The 23,534-nt window shown below is 37.3% G+C and overlaps 2 protein-coding genes across 2 annotated transcripts in view; both read left to right on the forward strand.

The window, feature by feature from the left end:
* Positions 1-23,534, forward strand: part of LOC131681919 (protein gustavus) — a 645,798-nt gene that overhangs the window by 136,361 nt on the left and 485,903 nt on the right. The gene's annotated exons all lie outside the window — the stretch shown is intronic.
* On the forward strand, positions 16,479-18,061 carry LOC131681920 (phenoloxidase-activating factor 2-like). The gene has a single exon (XM_058963020.1). The coding sequence runs from the start codon at positions 16,784-16,786 to the stop codon at positions 17,963-17,965; it is 1,182 nt and encodes a 393-aa protein (XP_058819003.1). The 5' UTR covers positions 16,479-16,783; the 3' UTR covers positions 17,966-18,061.

The following is a 23,534-nucleotide window of genomic DNA, read 5'->3' on the forward strand; positions in this document are numbered from 1 at the left end:
AAACGAGCATTTGAGGCACTCAATCGGATTATGAAAGACTTGCGCAGTAACACGAGCAAGGATGCAAAATGCCTACCTTTTCTACGGCTGTAGTTTTTCTACCTACATTCTCGTTTCTCATATGACGCTGCTGTCGTTCGCTAGTGCAGGACGCCTAGCGCTGAACGGCAGTCTGTAAGCAAAGCAGTAACATGACAAAAAATACTGCCCCCAATACAGCCACCAGACGCGAGCGATACAGCTTCTCTTTCCTTATTTTACACTTTTTAATATTTTTAATCACAAACGATCATAATGCATGCGGTTCATTTACGCCACGACCGGCATCAACGCTTTCGTGTTTGAGCCTCTCCTTTTGACTATGCAGAGAAAAAGGTATACAGCAAGAGAACAAACTTTACTACGCCACACTCTCACCGAGCAGTCGGAGTACAGCAGCAAAACAAAAATGTATTTTACTGCTGTACGGAAAAGTGTACTCGTTTAGGCTACCGTTTCGGCAAGAGCAAGTGATGCGTCGCTGTAGCGGGCTGTACGGTTTGTGCAAATGAAAATGTACCGGAAAACTGTAGTATACCGGTACCGTTCGCACCCCTGAACACGAGAAGTTTTGGAGGTGCATTATTTCACGATCAACGGCAGCCGATGAAATCAATGTTTGCCTTAAGCGGACCCTACACGAGACAGAAATATTGTCAATAAATATATTGACAAGACTGCTTCAATCCATCAATCCTATTCAAATTATACAGAATCAATATTTTCAGGATGTCCTTACACCATCAATAAATTGTTCAATATATAGTTTATTGTCAATCTTTCTGCTGGAGTAGTGTCTGCTTTAAGCTTTCGTATTTCTAGCGTTATGTAAAGAAGGTTGCGATCTGCACAAATTTCCTCTAATCAATTGTTGACGACTGGTACTGGAGACGTACCAGTTGAGGTTTCCGCCGGATTGAGTGCACGCGCAATTTTGACAGCACAAAATAAGGATGTCGACAATTTGAATTTCCTAATTCAAAATGCAATAGCTGGACAATTACATTCATTCAAATCAGTTGATTATGTGGCTAATCCGGACAATGCAGCTGGATAACTGATTTGTTTATTTATGCACCAGACAACAACAAAATGAAGAAGATTGTCACGAAGCATTAAATTGACTTGACATATGATTCACACAGCCTTTTTATATTCCGTGGAAATAAAAGATATGGAATTCAATCGAATTCGGAAAGTGTTTCATTCAATCAATAATTCATTATTAAATAGGAATTCTCAAAAGGAAAAATTATATTAAACCAATTTGAATTAAATTTAGTTTGACTTCTTTGTGTGTTTCGAATTCATTCATGTATCTAAAGTAGTACCCAAATTATCACTAGTTAGGCACAATAAATTCCAAACAGTTCACACGATGCATGTAAACCTCTAAAGCAACTGATTTGTCCCGAGTGATGTTCCGGGAAGCAAATGCAGAAACTCTGGTATGTTGACAAGAAAGCGAAAAGGAACTCTTGTCTTTTGGCTAGGAATCAAACGCCTGGCATTATGCAATATTAATTCTCACAAGGAAAAAAATGGGTTAAACTAGAAAAACTCTAGTAAGAGAACTGCGGAGAGAAAAACAGCATTTTTGGCAACGTATGCCCCGGCATTGTATGGCAACACGTCCAATGTTATAAGGATAGGCAATGTTCGATTGGATTCGTTTTTTGACAGCTAAACGCGAATCCAATCGATCCAAAATGGAGTCTCCGCAGTTCTCCTTTCTAGAGTTTTTCTAGGTTAAGCCAATTTGCTGGCATAAGATCTAACTTAAATTAACCGTCCGGCACTCGCGCCAAATTTTGTAACACGAGCACTCGCGCGTTGTACTTTGTACAACACATATAGTCTTTAGAATACTTCATGAGCAGTATCATTTGGAGCACTACTTCTGCAAACTTGGACAGTAGATAAAGGCCTTTCGGATGGGCGAATGAATATGACGGAATTCTACCGCTAGTGAGCATTATTTTTTTCGATATATTGTATCCAGGGCTGCCGAGAGGGGGGGGGGGACGGTGTGTTTACCCCCGGGCCCGGAGTTTTGAAGAGGGCCCGGATTTTTAACCGAAACTAAAATTTTTGCCAATACTTTTCAACAAAAAATTCAATATCTTGTTGTGTATGATGTAACTAGAATAGCGAAAATTATAAACTACTGCACATTTGATATCAAATATATATTTGTTCTCAACCAGAAGGTCAGACTAGAGCGGGCATAGCGTAGTTGGTACATCGACTGCCATATACGCAGCTCACCTAGGTTCGATTCCTAACCCCGCACATAGGAATGGAGTATTTTTTAAAGAAAACTTTCTAACCTGAATGAAGAAGCGAATGGCCTTAAGGTTAAAATTTCTATAATCGAAAAAAAAAGATCAGAGAGGATGTCTTTCGTCAATATGAAATCGATTTAATGAATTTCCTGTCTTCGCAACTGTTGGATTATTATCGAAAGTAATTATTACAAAGAAAAAGAAAACTTCTCAACCTTCTATTTAGGGTTGCCACACCGGTTTTTGGAGGCGAATTTCGGGTCTTTATTCAGGTAATTCGGATTTCGCCAGAATCCAGTGGATTATTTTGCAATTTTGCATTTATTCTTCATCAGGAACTCTCAGCATCATTTTATAAATCGTCTAGCACACAGTCATCATAAACATCATCCTCGGGTTGCAGATCCTAATCGATAAGTGTTGGCAAATATATTTAAAAAGTGTTCACCACCATTTGGGTTCAGATTTACTTTACCACACAGAACCTTCACTGCAACTGATCAACGAATTATATGCTCCTCACAAGGATTCTCGAAAGACACTGAAGTGTGATTTTACGCCCCGTGTTTGTTTACTGAAGAGCAGAGCAAAGTTCGCTCCTTATCCTTCACAGCGAGAGTGGCTGGTGCCTTTTGATTTTTGTGGATATTCAAGGAAGTACTACCCCCAATAAATCAAGAAAACTGTTCACAAATCCGAAAAAATACACCTAAATGCTCTACCACAACATTACACTCTGCCGTGAATGTGAAGAATATTTGATAAAAATATATGCTACGAGCTACATAAGAAATAACGCAGAGCCTATTTAGCTTTTATGAATGTTTTCGTAACCAGCATAGCGTAAAATCCAACCACAACCCTTTTTTGAAATTTGAACCATGTTTCGCTATTTTCCCCATTTTTTTTATTTTACATAGATTTTCCAAAATTTTGTTAAAATTTCGTTGATCAATTTTTTTCAACACTTTAAAAAGCACTGTTTTTAGGCTAATTAGTGGAATGTTAGATTAAACACTTTTTTAATGTCTTTCGCATATTGATACAAACACTGATGAAAGCTGCAAGTCGGAGCAGAAATAAGTATCTGTGATATAAAAGTGCATTTTTGCAGTTTTCATGAAATAGTGGAATTAAAACGAAAGACAACATAAAAAAGTGTTCAAATTTCTTTCAAACTGTAGACTTTTTTTGCGTTTCCGCAATTTCAACATTCTGCCTTTTTTATCTACTTCCATTGTTACCATATATTTATTCTATCCATCGTTTTACGCTCTTCATTTTTGCATTTTTATCACTACCACTAACTTTAATTTATAGTCATTTCTGTGTTATTCCATTTTATTTGCATTTGCAACTGTTGTTTCATATTTTAATACCCTGCTTTTTTATTTGTTTCTTTTGTCCATCAAACATTAAAAATTTGTCTATTTGTTCCATTCATTCCCTTTTTCTATTTTCTTTTTTATCCATATGTTTTTGTATTTTTCCTTTTTTTAAATTCATCCCATAATGTCTTATTGTCCCTTTATTTACCTTTCTCGCATTTTGATACATGTTTTCTAGTTTTTAGGTTTCCGTTGTTTTATTTTTTCTCATTGCAAATTTAATATAATTTTGTTTATTTTTTACACATGTTCCTTAATCTTTCATTTTGTTCATTTTTGTTATTCTTTACTTTTCCATTTAATTTATTTTGAAAGTACTTTTTTTGTTGGCCGTTTTCCAACAGGTTTGCTTTTTAAATTTTTTATTTTTCTAGAAAACATTAGATTTATCTTTTTTTGCTATTATGCGCATTTGTTCTTCGTTTTACATTTAGGCTGTTGTTTGAATTTCTGTCAAGTTTCATTTCTAATGCTTTTTTTCTTTCTTTAAATAATCTAATCTATTTTTTCAATTGCTTCTTTTTATTTTTCGATTTTGTGTGTTTCTATGGTATACAATTTTGGTTTTTTTACTATTTTCCATTTTGTCCGTTTTTGTTCAATCCATACCTTCCAAAATTCTTCATTTTTTCGTCTTTCCATCTTTCTAACATTCCAATTTTTCATAATCTCCCGGTCCCTTTTTTAATTTATTCATATTTATTTTATTTTTGTTTTTTATATCTATTTCTCTAGTTTTATGTATTCTTAACGTTTTGTTCACTTTTTCTATTGCTTTAAATATTCCTTGTTTTTAACCGTAAATATATTTTATTGTTTTCGAGCTTTTCAGTTTTATGCATTTTTATTTATTATCAACGTTCGTATTTTTTATGTTGCTTTTTTCATTTTCAACAAAAAATTCAATATCTTCTCAAAAATTTTCAACATCTACCGATTTTTTTTATTATTTTCACCATTTGTTCAAAAACGTTCGATTAAAGAATCTTTTCAATTTGTTTGTCTAGTTTCCTGTTTTATATATTTTTATAGGTTTTGTTTTGGTTTTTGCTTTCGATTATACGTTTTTTGACATTTGACTTTAATTTGTTTATGTGGTTGATTTTACGATTTTTAGTTTTTCTGTACATTCTTTCAATATTAAGTTTTCCCTTTGTTGTTTTCTTGTACAATTGATCTCCGTTTAGATAATGTTTTCAATTTTGTAATTACTACATGTTTAAGCTTTCCATTTCTTTACTTTTACTAATACGTTTGCCAAACTGGCTCTTTTCAAAGTTTTTGGTGACTTTGAAAAGAGCCAGTTTGGTTTCGAAGAAGTATTCAAAATACTATAAAGTATTAACAGCTCTCCGTTTTTACCGTCATTGACACTACAAACAACTAGAGCAAAAAACTGGCACATAACAGTATAATTTCAGGGTAATATATTTAATATTAATAAGTACAATGGATTTCAAGCTTAAACTTTGTGGTTCACGGGCAATATACAGTGGTGGGGGCCCGTACGTTGGACCCCCGGGCCCTTACTTTCTCTCTACGGCCCTGATTGTATCAAAAAAGTCTGATTCTTCAGCAGATATATGTCTTCGGCAATGTTGTTCTGGTGATCAAAACCTACGAGTTGGTATGCGAATCAGTTCGATATTCTGCCACTAAGTGGCGCTAGTGACCATGCCGGTTTTGGCCTACTGTATCTCGAATTCTTGATTTGTTAGCAGGACGGTGTCTTCGATATAGTGGCACAAGAGATAAAAACCTACGAAGCGATACACTGAATAGTTTAGGATTCTGCAACTAGATAGCGCTAGTGGTGAGCATGCATATTCATGATTTCGGAATCTCAAGATTGCGACTATATAGAAGTGCAGTGTCCTAGCTTTAGTATGATAGTATAATTCATGTCATAAGTGAGCTGTACGATTTTCAAATCAAATCAGTACGTTGAACAAATTGAAGAACAATTTTATTTGTTTAGCATTTTTATGTATTTAGGCAGGTTATGTCATCATTTCTGTGCGTGTTATAAGCAGCCCCTTTTACCGGTTGCCATCGTGAGTGGTTGATTGGTGCTACAGAAATGGTACACAGGAGTTTTACGACTTCTAAATCTAAATTTCTTTGCGTACATATTCCAAAATCATAAGTGAAAAAAATTGTTTAGTTGAGTAAGAGGAACGTAATTTGACAATTTGGAATTTCATTATTTTGGAATTTCATTGATTTCTTCTTTCCCTTGGGGACATTCACCATTTTCCGTTTTAGTTCGATGAAAAAAAGATGAAACGACTTTCCAAAGAGTCAGATACAGATACCTTCTAGTGGAAGAATCCCATATTATTCGATATACCACCTCCAAGGTTTTGATCTCGTAAGCAACATTGCCGAATGCACTGACTCGCTAAAAGATCATTGAAATTGAAATTGAGATACATTAGGTTGAGCAACTGACGTGCTCACTAGCGCCGCATAACGGTTGTTTTCTGAAGCAGCCATTATACCACCTCATAGGTTTTGATCTGCTTAGCAACTTCGTCGAAGATAGTGACTTTCTAGATCTTGAGATTCAGTGAGCTGAAAAAAATAACATGCTCACTGGCGCCACCTAGCGGCAAAATTTTATTTCAAACTATTTTAACTTACACCGACTAGCTCTTGATCTTTTGAACAAGTTTGCCACTATTTGACGTCTTGGTGCCTGAGGGTTGAACGCATACAGAAACGATTCATTCGTTTAGCGTTGAAAAACCTGCCATGGCGTGATCCTTTGAATCTGCCTCCGTATCGATGTCGATTATTAGGACTTGACACGCTGCAACGACGTAGGAAGACCCAACAAGCATTATTCGTAGGAAAGCTACTGAATGGAGAATTTGACGCACCGTTGTCATTAATGGACTTTCGAACACCATCCAGATCGTTTAGTAGTACAATGCTGTTGCATCTAAGATTTCACAGAACATCATTCGAATACAATGAACCGCTCACATCGTGTATCCGCATATTCGCTTTAGTAGAGTATTTGTTCGATTTTGGAGAAAATTCTAGTCGGTTTGGAAATATAATTGGTAGCTCTAGATTAATTTAAGCTTAAGTTTTGATATTTTAACATATTAATTAAGACTACGTGAGGGGGTAGGCGTAGCGTAGTTGGTAAATCGATTGCCTTGTACGCAGCGCACCTTGATTCGAGTCCCGACTCCGCACATAGGGTTAGAAATTTTCGTAAGAGATTTTTCTAACCCGAAGAGGCGAATGACCTTAAGGTTAAAACCTCTATAATCAAAATAAAAAAAAGACTACGTGTCAGATGATAAATTGAAATACAAATACAAATATTATGCAAGAGGTCCAGTATTGCTTTACCTTCAAAATCGTAAAACGAAATTTATTTCAGTTTGAGCACTTTCCACCAGACTTAATTAGCTGTCATTATCACTAAGCAAAAAACTGAAAGGGACAACCCAAAGGGGTTCTAATAATTGTTGACGTCGAATTACTACTAAATATAGAATACTTTGATTATAATATTATTTTAAGTAGTCACTAGAGTAGTCGTTACTACTACGTCAGACATTAATTAAGTGATTTGATGTAAATGAAACGCACAGAGATTTTATGGGTTTGGATATATTCCTCGTTGAAATGAGAATGTGTGCGGACGGAAAACTTAACCTAAACTTTAAAGGCACCATAAAATTTATCCGCACTAACACATCCACATATGGAGTAGAGCCTAAAGTGATCCTATTTCTCAACGCTTGGTCAAACAAAGCATATGAGATTATGACCATATCTATTTGCCTAAAACATGTGTGCAAAATAAGCTCAAGATATATTCTTTATTTGTTGTGCATTTGAACTATCCTCTAAATCTATTTTTTAATTAGAATAAAATCACTGAAATATAAGCGTCATTCACACAGTGAACTGAAACAGGACGCAACGGCGTTCAACAAAACTATGTGCTAGTGTTAAGATGTGTTATTCAGAAATACGGTGATACACATTACCGCCGTGTTTTCCGATACACTACCACAATCAAAACAAACTTTTTACATCCAGCACATAAGGAAGAATCAACAGTGTGGCCAAGCTAAACCATAAACTTGAAAATATATTGTAATGCAATTTCAGGTATAAGTAATCAATATTTCAAGTTATTCGACTGATTTCTCATTGCAAAGATTGCATTTTCATCTGGACATACGATGCTGCCAGAGACAATGCAATGTTTGATGTGGAACTAGTCGTTACCAGTTGATATGCTTGTTTCCTGCGAGTGCAATACTGCGCACTCTTTTTCTGACAGCTGATGAAGTTCTTTCATGTGCGTGATGTTTACGCTTGTGGGTAAGTGGTAAGTGGGTGTAAAAATTATCACTAGGATACGGGTGTAAAACTTAGTCACTAGCGTGTGTTTGATTCGTGCATGATATTAATATCGCTTAGGAACGCAGCATCAATATTTTTTGTGTTTCGCGTCTTCATTGTAATATTGTAACGTTTGCTCGAACGAGGTGGAAAATTTCAAGTTATGGGATCTCAATATGCTTGTGATAATTTCTATAAAGGACCATTTATAAATTCTGCCACGTTATTAGGGGGATGAGCTATGACAAATAGTGACATAAATGGGATGGGGAGCAGGTCATGTTCTTTGACGCAATCGGCCGTTCTACGCAGGATTGCACGATGTATGTTGGAAATTCCCCAGAACATGGATACTTTTGCGTGCAGCGGCAGTATTGTGCTCCTACAAAAAAGGAAAAACTGAAATCATTTGGTTCGTACTAGACTAAAGAGATAAAGAGCGTGGTAATATGAGAGAAAGTTAGTTAGCATTGGAGAATCTTTGCGTGACATAATTTATGAATGCTCCACAATACCATTTTAAACTCATTGTTTATGGTCTATTTTATATTGTCGACAACACTCGGAGCTCAAGCTGTTTTCGATGAAACAAACTCTCGAAAAACAATAACCCAGAGTTTAACCGTCTTTACATCTAGAACATTTACGTATGCTACAGTCAATAAACTATTCAAATTGTTTATGGACGAAAATATATTCTCAATCGCATCGCTAGCTTGAGGCGAATACTGACTAACAACCCACCCACTACCCAATCTGTGGTACTTATGGGAGTGTCACTGAGTCGGAGTCTTCCGTTAAGTAAGTACTACATCAACATTTCCTTTCTCGTACACCAAGTTACGGTAAAGATGGTCGTGGCCCGCAACGGTGGTTCTCAGGCGAAATTCGGATTAGACCAATTGTTATTCCCAAACAATGCTCCTTAAGTAGTCTGGGTGGAAATGAGAAACATCAGTCTGCACTCTACGAAGTATATCGTGCTTACGCAACGCAACCCAGCGCAACACCTTAGGAATCGCAATCTGATGAGTTCTTAAATTCCCAAAACATGCACTTTAAAATCTCTAACCCTGAATCACCAGATACCGGAAAAGTTGTATCTTGCAATTTGAGTGGCATAAAAATAAAAAAGGAGTTTCCTTTCTCGAAAATGGACATTTACCTGGTTGTTGTTATTTTGATGTCACTAGCAAGACAACTGTCTCTCGGATTCGTCAGGTAGTAGTAGTTTTATACTAAGATTTTCCTTCACTTTGATTATAGAGGTTAACTTTTAATCTTTGAGTCAATTGCTTATTTTTCGGGTTGGCACGATAAGTAAACCGAAGTAAGTTTCGTACGAGGCCTACCCTCGTAATATAATGTCTGTCAGATTTTTCCAGACATTTTTATGGGGCTAGATTTTTATTCAAAATACTTGGCAACGCTGGATGCAGCCAAAAGTTTGTTCTTTTATGAGAAGTGTTTCATTTTGCATCACAAAGATCAAACATTGAAAACACCGCCAACGGGCCCTGGGCTCTCCTATTTCAAATAAAAAACTGACACTGACATACACACAAATGTCACTTGTTTTTATTTGTATGCATTACTAAACAACTTTAGGATACACTTCCGACCGACAAGTTAACTGCTATGAAAAATATTTTAAAATCGGCAATATACTACCTGGGCGCCAATAAAAATTAGGGTAACCATACGTCCCGGCTTCCCAGGACATGTCCTGTTTTTGGACTGACTGTCCCGATGTCCTGGGATGTTAAATAAAACGCTTGATTTTTCCTGTTTTTTCTCCATGCATATTTTGTTTTCATTGAGCCTTTGCTTTATCCATTCTAGTCTAGGTTACTGTTACAACTGACTGCAACCACAACTGCAAAGTAAAATCCGTGCAGAGTATGGAAGTTCTAACAAGGCTTGGTCTCATGAAGCAATTGTGAACCATAAATGGTTCTAAGAAACATTTTCCATATTTTACTTCATCGACACAATGGCTTCCAGATTGCTCAGATGCAAATCATATGGACTATTTGTTCCATTTGAGAGAATAAGGTTCTAAGTAGAAATAAGCTAATATTGAAATGTTAAAAAATTAGTGTTCCGTGAATGGGCTAAAATTCTAACAGATTGAGCTCGACCTTTTTAGACTTGTTTTTTAGACAGGCTAGGGTCATAATTAAAGTAAAAAGTCGCCATATCGAATTGAGTGTGTGGATTCTGATTTTTTGCCTTTGGCCAAACAAAAATAATTTTATAGAAAATTATAGCCTTCTGAATAAATATTTAATTTTATTAGAGTGAACCACGATATAACAATCGCTAATACGGAGAAATTTGTAATGAACAGTAGTTTTTTGATATTGTTTCAATTCTTACTAATAGACTGAGTGGTAGTGGTTGTCAATGTAGATTTGCAGGCACCCACATTTACTTCAACATCAGGAATAGTCCGGGAAAGTTATTTACGATCGTTGAAGTTTCTGATTTACTTCAATGTGTATCTAGTGCTCACTACTCTTTCGTAGATAGGGTTGCCACCTCTGGAGAGGCTTTGACCCGGAGATTTATAGTGACCCGCGGCGGGGGGCGGATTTTGAGCGGACCTAGACAGAAATTGGAATCAACGCGATTACTGAAAAATTACCTAAAATTGTGTCACAATTATCGTTGAGCGTAAAGTTTTTACCAAGCTTAGTGCGCGTTACTCTTCCATGGCGTTAAAATAAAGCTATAAATTTTACATGTTTGAGAACGGTTTTGTCGGTTTAATTAGATGTAGTATCTCGTTTTCCCAGCTAAGTGCCAAGAATACAAAAGCTCTAGCTACTCTTGCTGTGGAGGATAAGTCGAACGAGCATTGCTCTTCACCACAACTCACAAAAAAAGCAGTGCAAAGGAGGCGGGTCAGCGGTATCACGTGGAAAGCACTATGTGGTGTCGGTTAATCATCACTAGAGGTCCCACAAAGGGGCGAAACTCACTTCCTTTGCCAACAGTTAAGGATCGCTGCAGGAGTAGCAATAACACCGGAAGAATTCGTTTGATGTTGACCTAGACAGTGAAATTAGAACAAATCTGCCATACCTTAGGGCAGCTGCAGATACGCACCACCAACAGTGAAGTGATTTGGTAAACTTGCAACAAAATAACTTTTTACACAATTTTGAGCGACTTAGTGGGATGCAAAATTTTAATTGTAGCATATAGCGAAATATTGCTTTCATGAATTTGTAGTACATTTGATTTGTTTTTCATTTTCATTATTTTCAGGGCCGGCGGAACACTTTTTTCCCGAGTGGGTAGTAAGATTCGGAATGATTTCTACCCGTACTGACAAAAGTTCGGACATGGCGTGTGTAAGTGAAAATGAAATTCTCTAATAATATCTGAAGGCAATTTGAACACCCTTTGTTGACGGGCTGTATGACCGATGGCTCAGCGAAAATGTGTTTGTTGAATACTGATACCATATGGAGCATTTGTAGAGCTAAGTCACAATTATTCTTTTCTTATAAATTTCCATTCCCTTCGATAGAACTTTCTTGGTGGGTACTGAAGCCCGCAAGATGATGTGGACTAATGGGAAGGTAGCTCCGTCGTCCAACATCCTTTCAGGATTAAAGGGCTTTGAATACCAATAGCAAAAATAATCCTTCTCAATACAAATCATATCAATTTAATACAACCGGCCCCTGGATGGTATACTTCCGGACCGAAAACAAGCCATTTAGCATCATCGATATATAGTGTGATGTAACTAAACAACACTCGGACATGTATGGAGAAGTATTTTGTCTACGTACCCGTCCGGGAAGTAGAGATTGATGGTCTAGTCTCGGAGAGGAGCCTTAATTGCGGAATATGATGTTGGCTCCATACAGATCCCCTCGCTTTAGTCAGTAAAAATGCTGGCATGCAAGCAATTGCGTTCGGTCTTTCATCAGATCTGCTCTTCCAAACTTTGGGTTTTAACGGAGCTGGTCTACCTGTTCGCCTTTTTGTGCCGCGGGGCATGAACTGCCGTAATTACAAACAGTGGAGCCATAGAGTTACCCATTGTAGGAACAAGACACGGTGTGGAAGATGCGGGCAGAGTTATGAAAAGTTTTACTTCTGTAGAGGGACTCCGCATGAACTGTCGAAATATCTCACATATAAATTATACGGGAGAAAACTGAAGCATTCTTTTAATGAACGCTCCGAGAAGAAATACTTAAAAGGGCTACGCCATCGGCCACGGCGAGATTCTTCAATCACATTGAGGGAACATCTTCTAATGTGCCTGTACATTTTCGAAAGAGGAGAATAATTTCCTCTCCTAAACTTCCTCATAAAGGCCTGAGAAAGTCCCTTGACGGGAGCTGTAACAAAATCGACGTAAGTGTGTCCGTCCTATTATTTTCATAGGTTTTATACAATGCATTTACATTATGTAATACCTTGTAAACTTCCAACGTAGATCTTCGACAATTTTAACATTATTTGCCAGGGCCGAGAATACACTATGTTGGAGCGTTATGGGGATCAAGAGGTGTTATTATTTCAATCGAATTAGCCTATTGGTATTGTAGCTATCGCTTTTCAAGTCCGAATCAAAGGCAGAAACTTATTGATATTGCTTTCATATACATCGCACCTCAGATGGTTCTAGAAGACTTCAACTCCCACGATATACTACTCGTTCATTAGGGGCCATAGACTTATTACGTAAGGGCATATGGGGGGAGGGGGAGTTTCACAATATCTTACAAATTCTTATCTGAGGGGAAGGGAGGGTTCCTCCCTTCTTACGTAATATCATAAAACATGCATGAAAAATGTAATCAATAAGAAAAATATTCTTTTCATAAGAAAAGAAACTATTTCTTGTTAGTGCCGTGCGCATTTGGGGTTGATGAAAATTGTTGATTTTTCTAAAATGTAAATTTAATGTAAGTTTGATAAATTAGTGAAAGTTCAAAAACAAAATCAGATGCTTGTTATAATTTATAATTATAATGTGCCAATGAAGTCAAAGAATGTAAAAACAAGTGGAATAAATGGTCCAAAACTTTTCTAACGGTCAACATCATATAATTTCGAAACCACCAACTTTGAAGGTTTAGTAACCTCGAAGAAGCACTTCATCATAAAAAGCGCTAATGTTGGTGATTAAATCTCCTAGTTAATTATGGAGAAATAATTCTTCAAAAATAGTAAGGAACTTAGTGTCTTCAGCAAAGTTGTTGATAATGCAATTTTAAACAACTTTGTTTAAAATATAAAGGCTACACAAATATAATATATCGAGATATAAAACGAAATTTCCTCAAACCAGTTCTTTTCAATAAAACTTTTTATTGCTAGCTTCAGAGACTACCTTTACTAGAATGTGAATTTTTCTGTATACACAGCAGATGAATTTTAACAATTACAATAATATCAGAATAACTTGTTTTAAAGGCTTTCGCTCATATATAGTCTAATATATTTCGATTTTAGGAGTACATGGAGTATTCATGTCTTCAATAAAGTAAGTTATGGGATGGTTTCAACTTAGTTTCTTTTTTGCATTTTGATTATAGAGGATTTAGGGTCTTTCGGTTCTTTTTTCACGTTAGAAAAATTTCTAAACTTTTGTGCGGGAGTTGGGATTCGAATTCTATTGTCATTTTGGTAACAGACCACGCAATTGCGCGTTGCAGTATTAAACCCATATTATCGCTAAGGTAGTAAACAGTGGGATGCCGAATTTCGGTAGCTGTATATGTATGTGCATCACAAGACCAAACAGTTTTATAATATGTGTCAACTTCGGCTCTGTTCGTATGTAGGATAATTTGGTCGATGTCTATGATTGTATTAGTATCGAGTCAAACCAATCGGAATTCTGGCGGATTTCTGTCGGAATTCACGCTGAAATCTGCCCCACTATTATAAGAAACCAGCCGGAATATTTTTTTGCTGAATAGTTGGCTAGTGAAATAAAAATATTAAAATCGATGCGATACTTTGTATCGGTTCTAATCTAGGCCCATACCCAGACCGGAATCCGGGACAGACCATGGATCCGGACCAGTCCATGGATCCGAACTAGTTTAGTTTAGATCAGGACCAGTTTCCGGAATCAGACCACCTCTCGGATCCTGACCAGTTCCCGGATCCGGGCCAGTTCCTGGATCTAGCACATCCCATTTTCCCTTACCTGGTCCAGACCTGAACCAGGCCCAGGATATGGTGCCAATTCTTACAATATTCCAAAAGTCCTCATGATGCCTAAAACAATAAGTTCTCAATGAAGTGGTCAGATGATATACTTCTAAATCATTATTATTGAGTATTTAATGAAATTAGTCAGCATTAAGTATTTTTTTTCAATCCAATTAATTTTGGTTTGGGAGGAGTTTTAAACCCCAAAACCCCCCTGAATACGCCACTGAACGTAATGATTGTCTTTAAACACACAAATTTATCTGACAGCAAAGATGCTTACACTAAGCATTGTAGTGGGTATATCACCGTAATGTTCATCAGATGATGAGAGCTATGCATAGCTTCTATACTAAATATTATGACAGTAGCGGTAAGGGCGATCATAAAAGTTGCTATGTTGCAAACATTCTTCCCACAAAACTTATGGTTTTATGTTTACCTATCAACGATCATGCCCACATGGTTTCAGTTCCAAGAAAACTCTCCGTTTGATGGAGCATGGAAAGCACTTCTTGTTTTTCCTGAAGAAATGGGGGATTCCTGAGTGCTTTGTTTGAACAATCGTACCAGATAAAATTATTAGTTAGAGTTCTTTCACATTACTTCATTCCGGGTAATGAGAAAGGTAACACTTAGATTAGAATGGTAATGAGAAGGCGGACACTTAGGGATTAGAAGGTGATATTCACGAACAATTTTTTTCAGAACTTCTTGTCGGAGGACGCTCGAAACTTGGCAAATTTTGTAGGGAAGTATAGGAATCCCAAAGGTATTAACAAACCTTGGTTTAATGGGGATGGATGTATCCTTCGGGTGATATCTCCGGCCATGTCCAATCATTTTACGTTAAATGCGCATCTCCAGCGTATTTGGGTCGTAGGGTGCGGTCTCTGCGCTGGTGATGGCTATCGAAACATTAAACATGTTGTCTGGTCGTGGGCCTAGTTTACTGGCGCCAGATCTCCGCTAAACAAATTTCTTCGGTCTCGTTCCAGTCTAGTGACTGTCCTCGATTCCTCGAACGATCATATATGTCTCTCATATACATATTTTAAAACACGTTTGATATCCAAATTTGGTTATCTCTTCTCTTTTGGTTAACATGCTAACAGCTACCTGCAAATATAATCCCAAGAGTTTTCTAGTTGATCCAAGAAGGCCAGTCGACGATCCTGTTCATCAAGTCCTGACAGTGACTTTGTATATCTAGTCTTTAAAAATATTTCTTACTACATGCTTTAGTCTGAACAAAAATTGCAGTAATATTGTTTGCCCTTAACATAAATGTAAAAAATAATTTCAAATTTCAAACAAAGAAATTTAAATTGTAAAAGTGTCTGAGGAAAAACGTGGAATTGTTGTACATCCAGAATTTCAGACGCATGAATTTTGCGTGCGATTCACATTCATGGTTAATCTCAGGTTTGTTCCAAACTTTCGAGTGGGTAATTCCCCCCTCGGTAATTTTCGAGTGGGTAGTACTACCCATACTACCCACGTATTCCGCCGGCCCTGATTATTTTGTGAACGAAATCAGCAATATTTGTTGAAGTCTTCAGTTGACAGCAAACGAAGGGTTAGTCAGGCAAAATAAATCTGAACCAAAGAATCAAATAATTTAAAAAAATTGAAATTATGCTTCTTCCCAACAAACCCGGAGAAATTGATGTAAAACGCGGAGGTCCGGAGATCGCTCCCGAAAACCGGAGTCTCCGGGTCAAAGCCGGAGGGGTGGCAACCCTATTCGTAGACGATCTCAAAATATTTCGTCTCATCTGCTCAATTCAGAATTTCTGATTTCTCCTACAGCTTGAAACCTTCATTGATTGTGCTGTAACAAGAACAAATTCTCGGTTGTCGAGTTCTCACAAAAGACATTTTGGCACAGCTCTGCTGAAAACCTGGAGACATTTCACCCAGTTTCGACCGAGTGTTAACGGGGAGAGTGGGGGTACGCTTTCGACTAGCCTGGGTTTTTACTCGGCTGATATGGTCGGTCACCCTATAAAAATGTTATCGTGCCGTTTGGTATCGAATAGTAATAAATCTGGGAAGTTACAATTCAAACTAATTTCGGATACATTACTGTGTATACATACTGTGCAATACACATACCTGTGTATGTGGTATTTAGGTAGGATCCATTGAAATTGAAATACGTGCACAAACCTTCTTGAAGTATTTAATATACAATACAAACAATATTCAATACAATTAATGAAATGTCACGCGCTTTAGCTTGTTCTGTGCTTTAGGTAAACTGTCAAAAACCGACAGATTTAGGTAGCTATTACTAAATAAAACCAATTTGTGGAAACGATAGAGCAACATTCCTTAACACGTCATCACTCGTGTATAGTACTTTTGCCTATCAGGCTCAGCCATCGGTATCGATATAGTATAAACAGTTGCTGGCCGTCAATTATTAATCGATCGACAGGAAAACCGTGGGCTCAATCAAGATTATTACACCGTTCATATCAAGTTAGACCGGTTTACGCGATGTTGTGGCCCTTCTTGTTGTCACTAGTGGTGCTGCTTCGAGTCAACGTCGCCATCAGTAGCAAATTAGTTGCCTCGTCGCCGATGACCGAAAATAGTGTTACGGTCGCTTCCCAAACTGATTCATCTGGTGTCCGGCATGGCGCCGCTGGCTGCTTGAAAGGTCAGCGCTGTGTTCCGAAAGATCGATGCACGAACGCAAGCACGGCCGGCAGTGGGCTGTTGGACGTTCGATTTGAGAACGAAAACCCGTGTGGGGAATTTTCGCTGCAGTGTTGTGAAGAGCAAGATATTATCGATTATCCCGTAACTCGTACTCCTCGTGTTCTTAAGAAACCTGCCTGCGGCAAACGTAACAGTGACGGTATTCATTTCCGCATTGTAGGACACCAGAACAACGAGGCTGAGTATGGCGAGTTTCCCTGGATGATTGCAGTAATGACAGAGGAAAAGGCGTTAAACCAGCTGGTAAATGTGTACATTAGCGGAGGTTCGTTGATCCATCCAAAGGTTGTGCTGACTTGCGCTCACTGTATTCAAACCAGATCTTCCGATCAGCTGAAGGTTCGTGCAGGTGAATGGGACACACAAACAAAGAACGAAATTCTCCCACATCAGGACCGGTCTGTGTCTGAGATCATCACACACCCCGACTATTTCACGGCAGGTTTGTACAATGACATAGCGCTGCTGTTTTTGGAACAACCCTTCAATTTGAACCGAGGCATTCAAACGATCTGTTTGCCTCCAGCTGGGCTAAGGTTCGACCATCAACGATGCTTTGCTTCCGGGTGGGGCAAGGATGCTTACGGCAATTCGGGATCGTATCAGATAATCTTGAAGAAAATTGAAATGCCTGTGGTGCCTTCTAGCCAGTGTCAGACCCAGCTGAGAACGACCCGATTGGGGATCCGGTTTAGACTGCACGAAAGTTTCATCTGTGCCGGTGGCGAGGAAGGCAAAGATGCCTGTGAGGGAGATGGAGGATCACCGTTGGTGTGTCCTGTTAAAGGTGCCTATGACCATTACTATCAGACTGGAATTGTAGCCTGGGGCATCGGTTGCGGTGTGAGTCAGACTCCGGGGGTATATGTGAATGTTGCTCACTTTCGAAGCTGGATCGATCAGGAGATGAATGAGCGACGGCTGGGCATCGATAGCTACATGGCGGATGTTGCTTGAATTGGAAGTAAGGGTGATTTGCAAGTAATTTATATAAGTTATATATAAATATAGCTTTACTAGTTGACAATACTGTTACGGTTATCTGAAGTATTGATAGGGACGCCGATTTAAATACAATTTTAATTCAAAGTTTAAGAAATGGTTTTATTTACTATTCAAACTTGTCAGAATGAGGTCCGATGTCTTCCTTAAGTTATTTGCTGAAGAGAAACTGCAGTGTAGAAATTTAGATAAAGAACCAATAAAATGTATGATCATTGTACGATACATCCACTTACAAGGATTACTTTTCCAGATAGTTGGCTTTGTTAGGTTGCCGAATTAAATACACTGTGAAATAAAATATTGTTTGAGTTGTCTTGTCTAATTGCATTCAGTTATAGAAATCTGAAACAAATGCAAAACAGCAAACTAATAGATGTTTTCATCATAATATTTTCACCTTGAAGAGGTCAATTAATTATTTTATGTATACAAAATTGGATACATAAAATAATTAACCCTCTGCTACCCAAATTTTTGTTTTGTTCAAAAAGAGAAAATCTATTGTAGATTGTTTTTGTAATATGAATGTCGAAAATTACATTGCCAGCTCACGTAAGATACGGATGTTTCATTTAACCCTAAAAAGTAATCAACATGAAGTCAAGATTTTATTGCTAATAACTTTTATTTCTACATCGCTCACAACATAATTTAACAGCTGCAGAAGAGTACTACAAGCCAACAACTTATAAAATATTTGATTTATTTTCTCCAGAAATTTAAAAATGCATAAATATTTTTTAACTAAATTACACTGTCATGCACAAAATAGTTTTTTTTCTCGTTTTCTTCAAATTTTCAACTTTGAACGTTGAATATATTCAACACAGCGATTTTGAAATGCAAACATTTGCAAGTATTTGAATGATCAATAGGTATGTTGTGAAGAGGTTTTCATAGTGGTGACAACATACAATCGTGATTTGAATATTATATAACGATTTTCCCGTAACCCACCAAAAGGCGGGGTTGGGCAGCAGAGGGTTAATGATGATAGCTGGAGGTTTTAAGTTTCATACGCAATGTTACTAGGCAGTTGAAGGGAGGGGTCTCGAAAAAGCAATACTATTTCGACATACAGAATAGTTCGTACAGTATTTTTTTCTTCTGTGCGCCGCCGCCAAGTCCTGTCAGCAGTAGCTAGGGGATGGCACAGCTGTGTATATTGCCAGCAGAGTAATTTTTTGAGACGAAAAGGGAACTATTATTGTTGACGTATTGTAAACATAATCAGCTGTTTATACAGCTTTTGCCAATTGACTGATCCATGTGCAGTTGTGTCAGTGCGAGAATGAGGTTAAATCGGGAAGTTTTGACAATGAGTAAACCAGGTAAATAATCTCTGTGTGCGTGTCTTATTACATATACATATAAGTCCATACACATTGCAACTGTGTTGGTGTCCTAGACGTCAAATAAGCCAATAATTATCGTCTATTTGGCAAGTAGATACAGTAATGTTTCGATTATATCACGGTCGGTCTTTATTTTAGCGTGATATATTTGAAGCGTGATATATTCAAAACAAAACAACAAAAAAATACATTCAAGCATTAATCCATGTATTTCTATTAACAAAAAGTATTAAAAAGTTAAAGTTAATCAAAAAGAATAAATCTTAGTAGGGTAATGAGCCTATTTTTGCCGTGTTTCTATTATCACACTACCCATTTGAAGCCGTTCGTTAGAGCAGAGTCCGCCATATTTGTCCAACTCATTGGGTCAAATGGTATGGTATCAGCGGATAAATTTTCCCCACACAGCTTCATTTTACGTATCCCGTACTGTTTCTTAAAATTGTTGAACCATCCAAAACTAAACTTGAAGGAATCTGGCACGTTAGGGCATTAAGGAATCTGGCACGTTGACTATTAAAATCTGTGTATTCAAAGGGCCTACGATTCAGTTCTCGTTGCTTCAACATCCATAGAAATAGTCCCATATCGAATCGTTGATTCCAAAAGAGAAGTATTCACATCAATTCAAGAGAAAATGCATGTCTCGGCATACCTACCATATTTGCGTATCTAGAAGTAGATTTTTTTAACCGCTGCACCAGACACGGCAAATAAGTTACGAAGAATTTGATACAAAAACTGGAATCATCCGAAAGATATTTCGGCAATACTAGTCATTGCAACAACGCCCTCTGTCCACGGTGAACAGCGCCATAACTTTGCTTCTACTGCTTAGACCTCTATGAAAATTTCAGATGAAAGAATAAAAAAGTTCGACTTTTTGACCGACCTCATCATATATAAACCCTTAACGCAATAGTCCGAAACCCAATAATAGGCTCATTACCCTACAAGTAAATAAATAAATCAATTGCAAAAATATCTTAAAAGTGCCAAGACACAATATGTGGCTTAATTGTATCCACGGTGTTCCTAAAACCGTTATTAACAAAAAAATTACCAAAAATTTGTCATACGGCATTCGAAAGATACAGTATCCAAGCATCTTCTCAGTGAATTTCAAAATGATCCATCGAGGGATTCGAGAGAAATTGCGATTTGAAGTTTTATGACACGTTTCATAAGGCTACCAGCAAACACCCATAGGTTTGGTCTGATCTTTATAAACAAAAAATATTTTTCTACTCCATTCGAAAGATACAGTATTCAACTATATTTCCTGCAAGTTTGAAAATGTTTCATTGATAGAATCGAAAGTTATAACGATTTGAATGTGGTATGCGGTCGTAGATGGGTTTTCTACCAGACTTCAAACGTGAATCCATGTTTGTTCATTGACTATTTAGATTGTTTATACGTGTAGTTGTTTTAAAGAAAAACCTTACCAATTAGTTTCATAAATATAATGTACAAAAGGTTTTATTTATGTGCTGCGCTGAAAAAATATGAAAATAGGGTTGTCTACCTAACGTTAGCGTTAACGCGCAAATAAAAAAAAACCTGATATTGCTTCTTCTCAGTAAAGCTTTCTCGCATCCCCGCTCTTTTGTTATATCTAGTAGATCGTCTGTTCAGTCTGCTTTAACCAGTGAATTGAGCAATACGTATCTGTTTAAGAATGGAGAAGCTTAAATCATACGAAGAAAATCGTCACGTTTTGTGTGCTTTATGTTTTTCGAAAAGTAGTGTTATGCGTAAAATATCGGAGATTCAAAAGAACACTATAAGTGCGTATGTTATCAGTGATTTCAAAAATCGTGAAGCTGATTATCCTGATGTGCTTTGTGGAACCTGCCGAGTTGTCTGCAACCAATATGCTGCTGATAATTTCACGCGGAAAATACCGTTGCATAAATATCACCACAAAAGTTCTACAGTAATTACCAGGGCAAAACAAAAGTGCCGCGAAATTCAGTAAGCTAACCCGTGGTCGCCCGAAACTGCATGAAAGTAGGCCAAAGGTCTTCAAACGCAGGTGTAACGCTTGTTTGTCTGAAATTGGAAAAGGAAAGCCACACTCATGTACAGTATATGAACGTGTCAACAATTTAAATAAATTGTTGCATAATGATTTGTCAGTGTCTCGTTCTGGCGAAGCCGTTTTATCGTCTTACCTTCATAAACAAATGACTCAAACAGGAAATACAACAATCCAGCTAAGAAATATAAGAGGAAAACCATCCATTTTTCAGAAGCATATGTAATATGTCAGAAAACTTTTAAAAATAGTTTTAAAAAATAATTTTTTTCTGCAGTTCTCCCAAAACAACTGCCATGTCTGCCCAGAACGTTTTTGAAATGAAAACGGATAATAATTTAAGCATAAGAAAAACTCTTAGTGTAACGAAGAACCTCCGCAAATCGGGTGTTAAGTTTGAGACTGGGTTGAAAGGAAAACTAAGCACTTATAACAGGCTATTGCAGGATTTCTTCGAAATTTAAAGTTTGGGAGAAATTGGTGGAACCGAAATCGTCAAGGATGTGCCAGTAGTATACTGTATCGATGTCAAAGGGTTAATTAAGAACATTGTAGAGACTCGGCAGATCAATAAAGAGGACATAGTAGTAAAATTTGGAATTGATGGCGGATTTGCATTTTTTAAAATAACGTTGTCCATTATTTCACCAAGACAACAGTCCAAATCAGACCCTTTAAAAGATAGCGGAGTTCGCAGGTCAGTGTTTTGATAGCTTGCACTCTAGTTAGTATTCAAATATTATTTTAAAATAGGCTTTTGATTCTTGCCCTTGCCCCAGGTCTGGCAGAAAAACATGAGAACGTTTCTCCAATTTAGAAGGTTTTAAGATTACAGGACATTGACTGCCCATAGAGGCATAAGAGTCCCATATTGAAAAACAGCAAGCCGAGAAAAACATTATTGAAGATTTACATTCTCATTGAGCCTTATGGATGTGACAACCACGTTTTGGTATTTTTTCGGTATTTTCATAACAAACCTGGTAATCTTATTTGTTCATTGTGATTTGGTGGTGATACAGAATACAATCCAACAGACAACTCATTTTCGTCAAAAATCCATATGGGACTCTTATGCTTTCATGGGCAGTTGATGGGATAGTTGCTGGTGATCTTAAAATTATTAACATTATTACTGGTATAATGGCTCACTCATCAGCTCATCCCTGCCCATATTGTGATGCAGATAAAAGAAATCTGAAGACTTGTAATGGAAATTTTAGAACTGTAGGAAGCGTGAAGCATAAGATGCAACAGTGGAGAGAAGGAAGCTGCAAATCAGCCAAACGTTTCGTTTGTTGCGTGAACGAGCCTCTGATCAAAGGTACGGATCAGCAGTTGATATTAACCGCCACTCCCCCACCTGTACTGCACATAACTTTAGCAATCGTAGACGCCTTGTTTAAAATTGCTTGTCACAGTTTAATGACCTGCTCTGACGTTCTTAAAGAATATGCTGAAATGAAAGATCTTTTTAATGTGAGTAAACTATTTGTAATAATGTGTAGATTAGAGTTGTGAATATAATACTAATGTTATTACAGGCATTGAAACTCTACCAAAAAATATATAAGGCGCGCTGGCGTGGAAAACCTGAAACCAGAGTACATATTCGACATTAATAGAAAAGTTTGGGAAACTTTGGAGTTGCCAAATTCTTCAAAGTTTCACATATTGCGGTTTCATGTTAGACAATTTTGTGAAGAAACTGGAAAATCTTCGGGGTTGTTCGGGGAGCAAGCTTCCAAGAGTGTTCACAGCGATGTTGCTGACACATGGGGGAGATATCGATCACCAAAAACATCGAAATATTGTTATAAGCAGCTCCTGAATGCTGTAGTAGATTACAACAGTGGTCATTTTCAATAAATTTGCACAATTGCTATGAACTGTGATCCGTTTTTGAACCGATTTTTTCAGTGCAGCACATAAATGAAACCTTTTGTACATTATATTTATGTAACTAATTGGTAAGGTTTTTCTTTAAAAGCGCGACACGAGTAAACAATCTAAATAGTCAATGAACAAACATGGATTCGCGCTTGAAGTCTGGTAGAAAACCCATCTACGACCGCATACCACATTCAAATCGTTATAACTTTCGATTCTATCAATGAAACATTTT

The sequence above is a fragment of the Topomyia yanbarensis genome, chromosome 2 (genome assembly GCF_030247195.1).
Source record: "Topomyia yanbarensis strain Yona2022 chromosome 2, ASM3024719v1, whole genome shotgun sequence".
Taxonomy (NCBI): domain Eukaryota; kingdom Metazoa; phylum Arthropoda; class Insecta; order Diptera; family Culicidae; genus Topomyia; species Topomyia yanbarensis.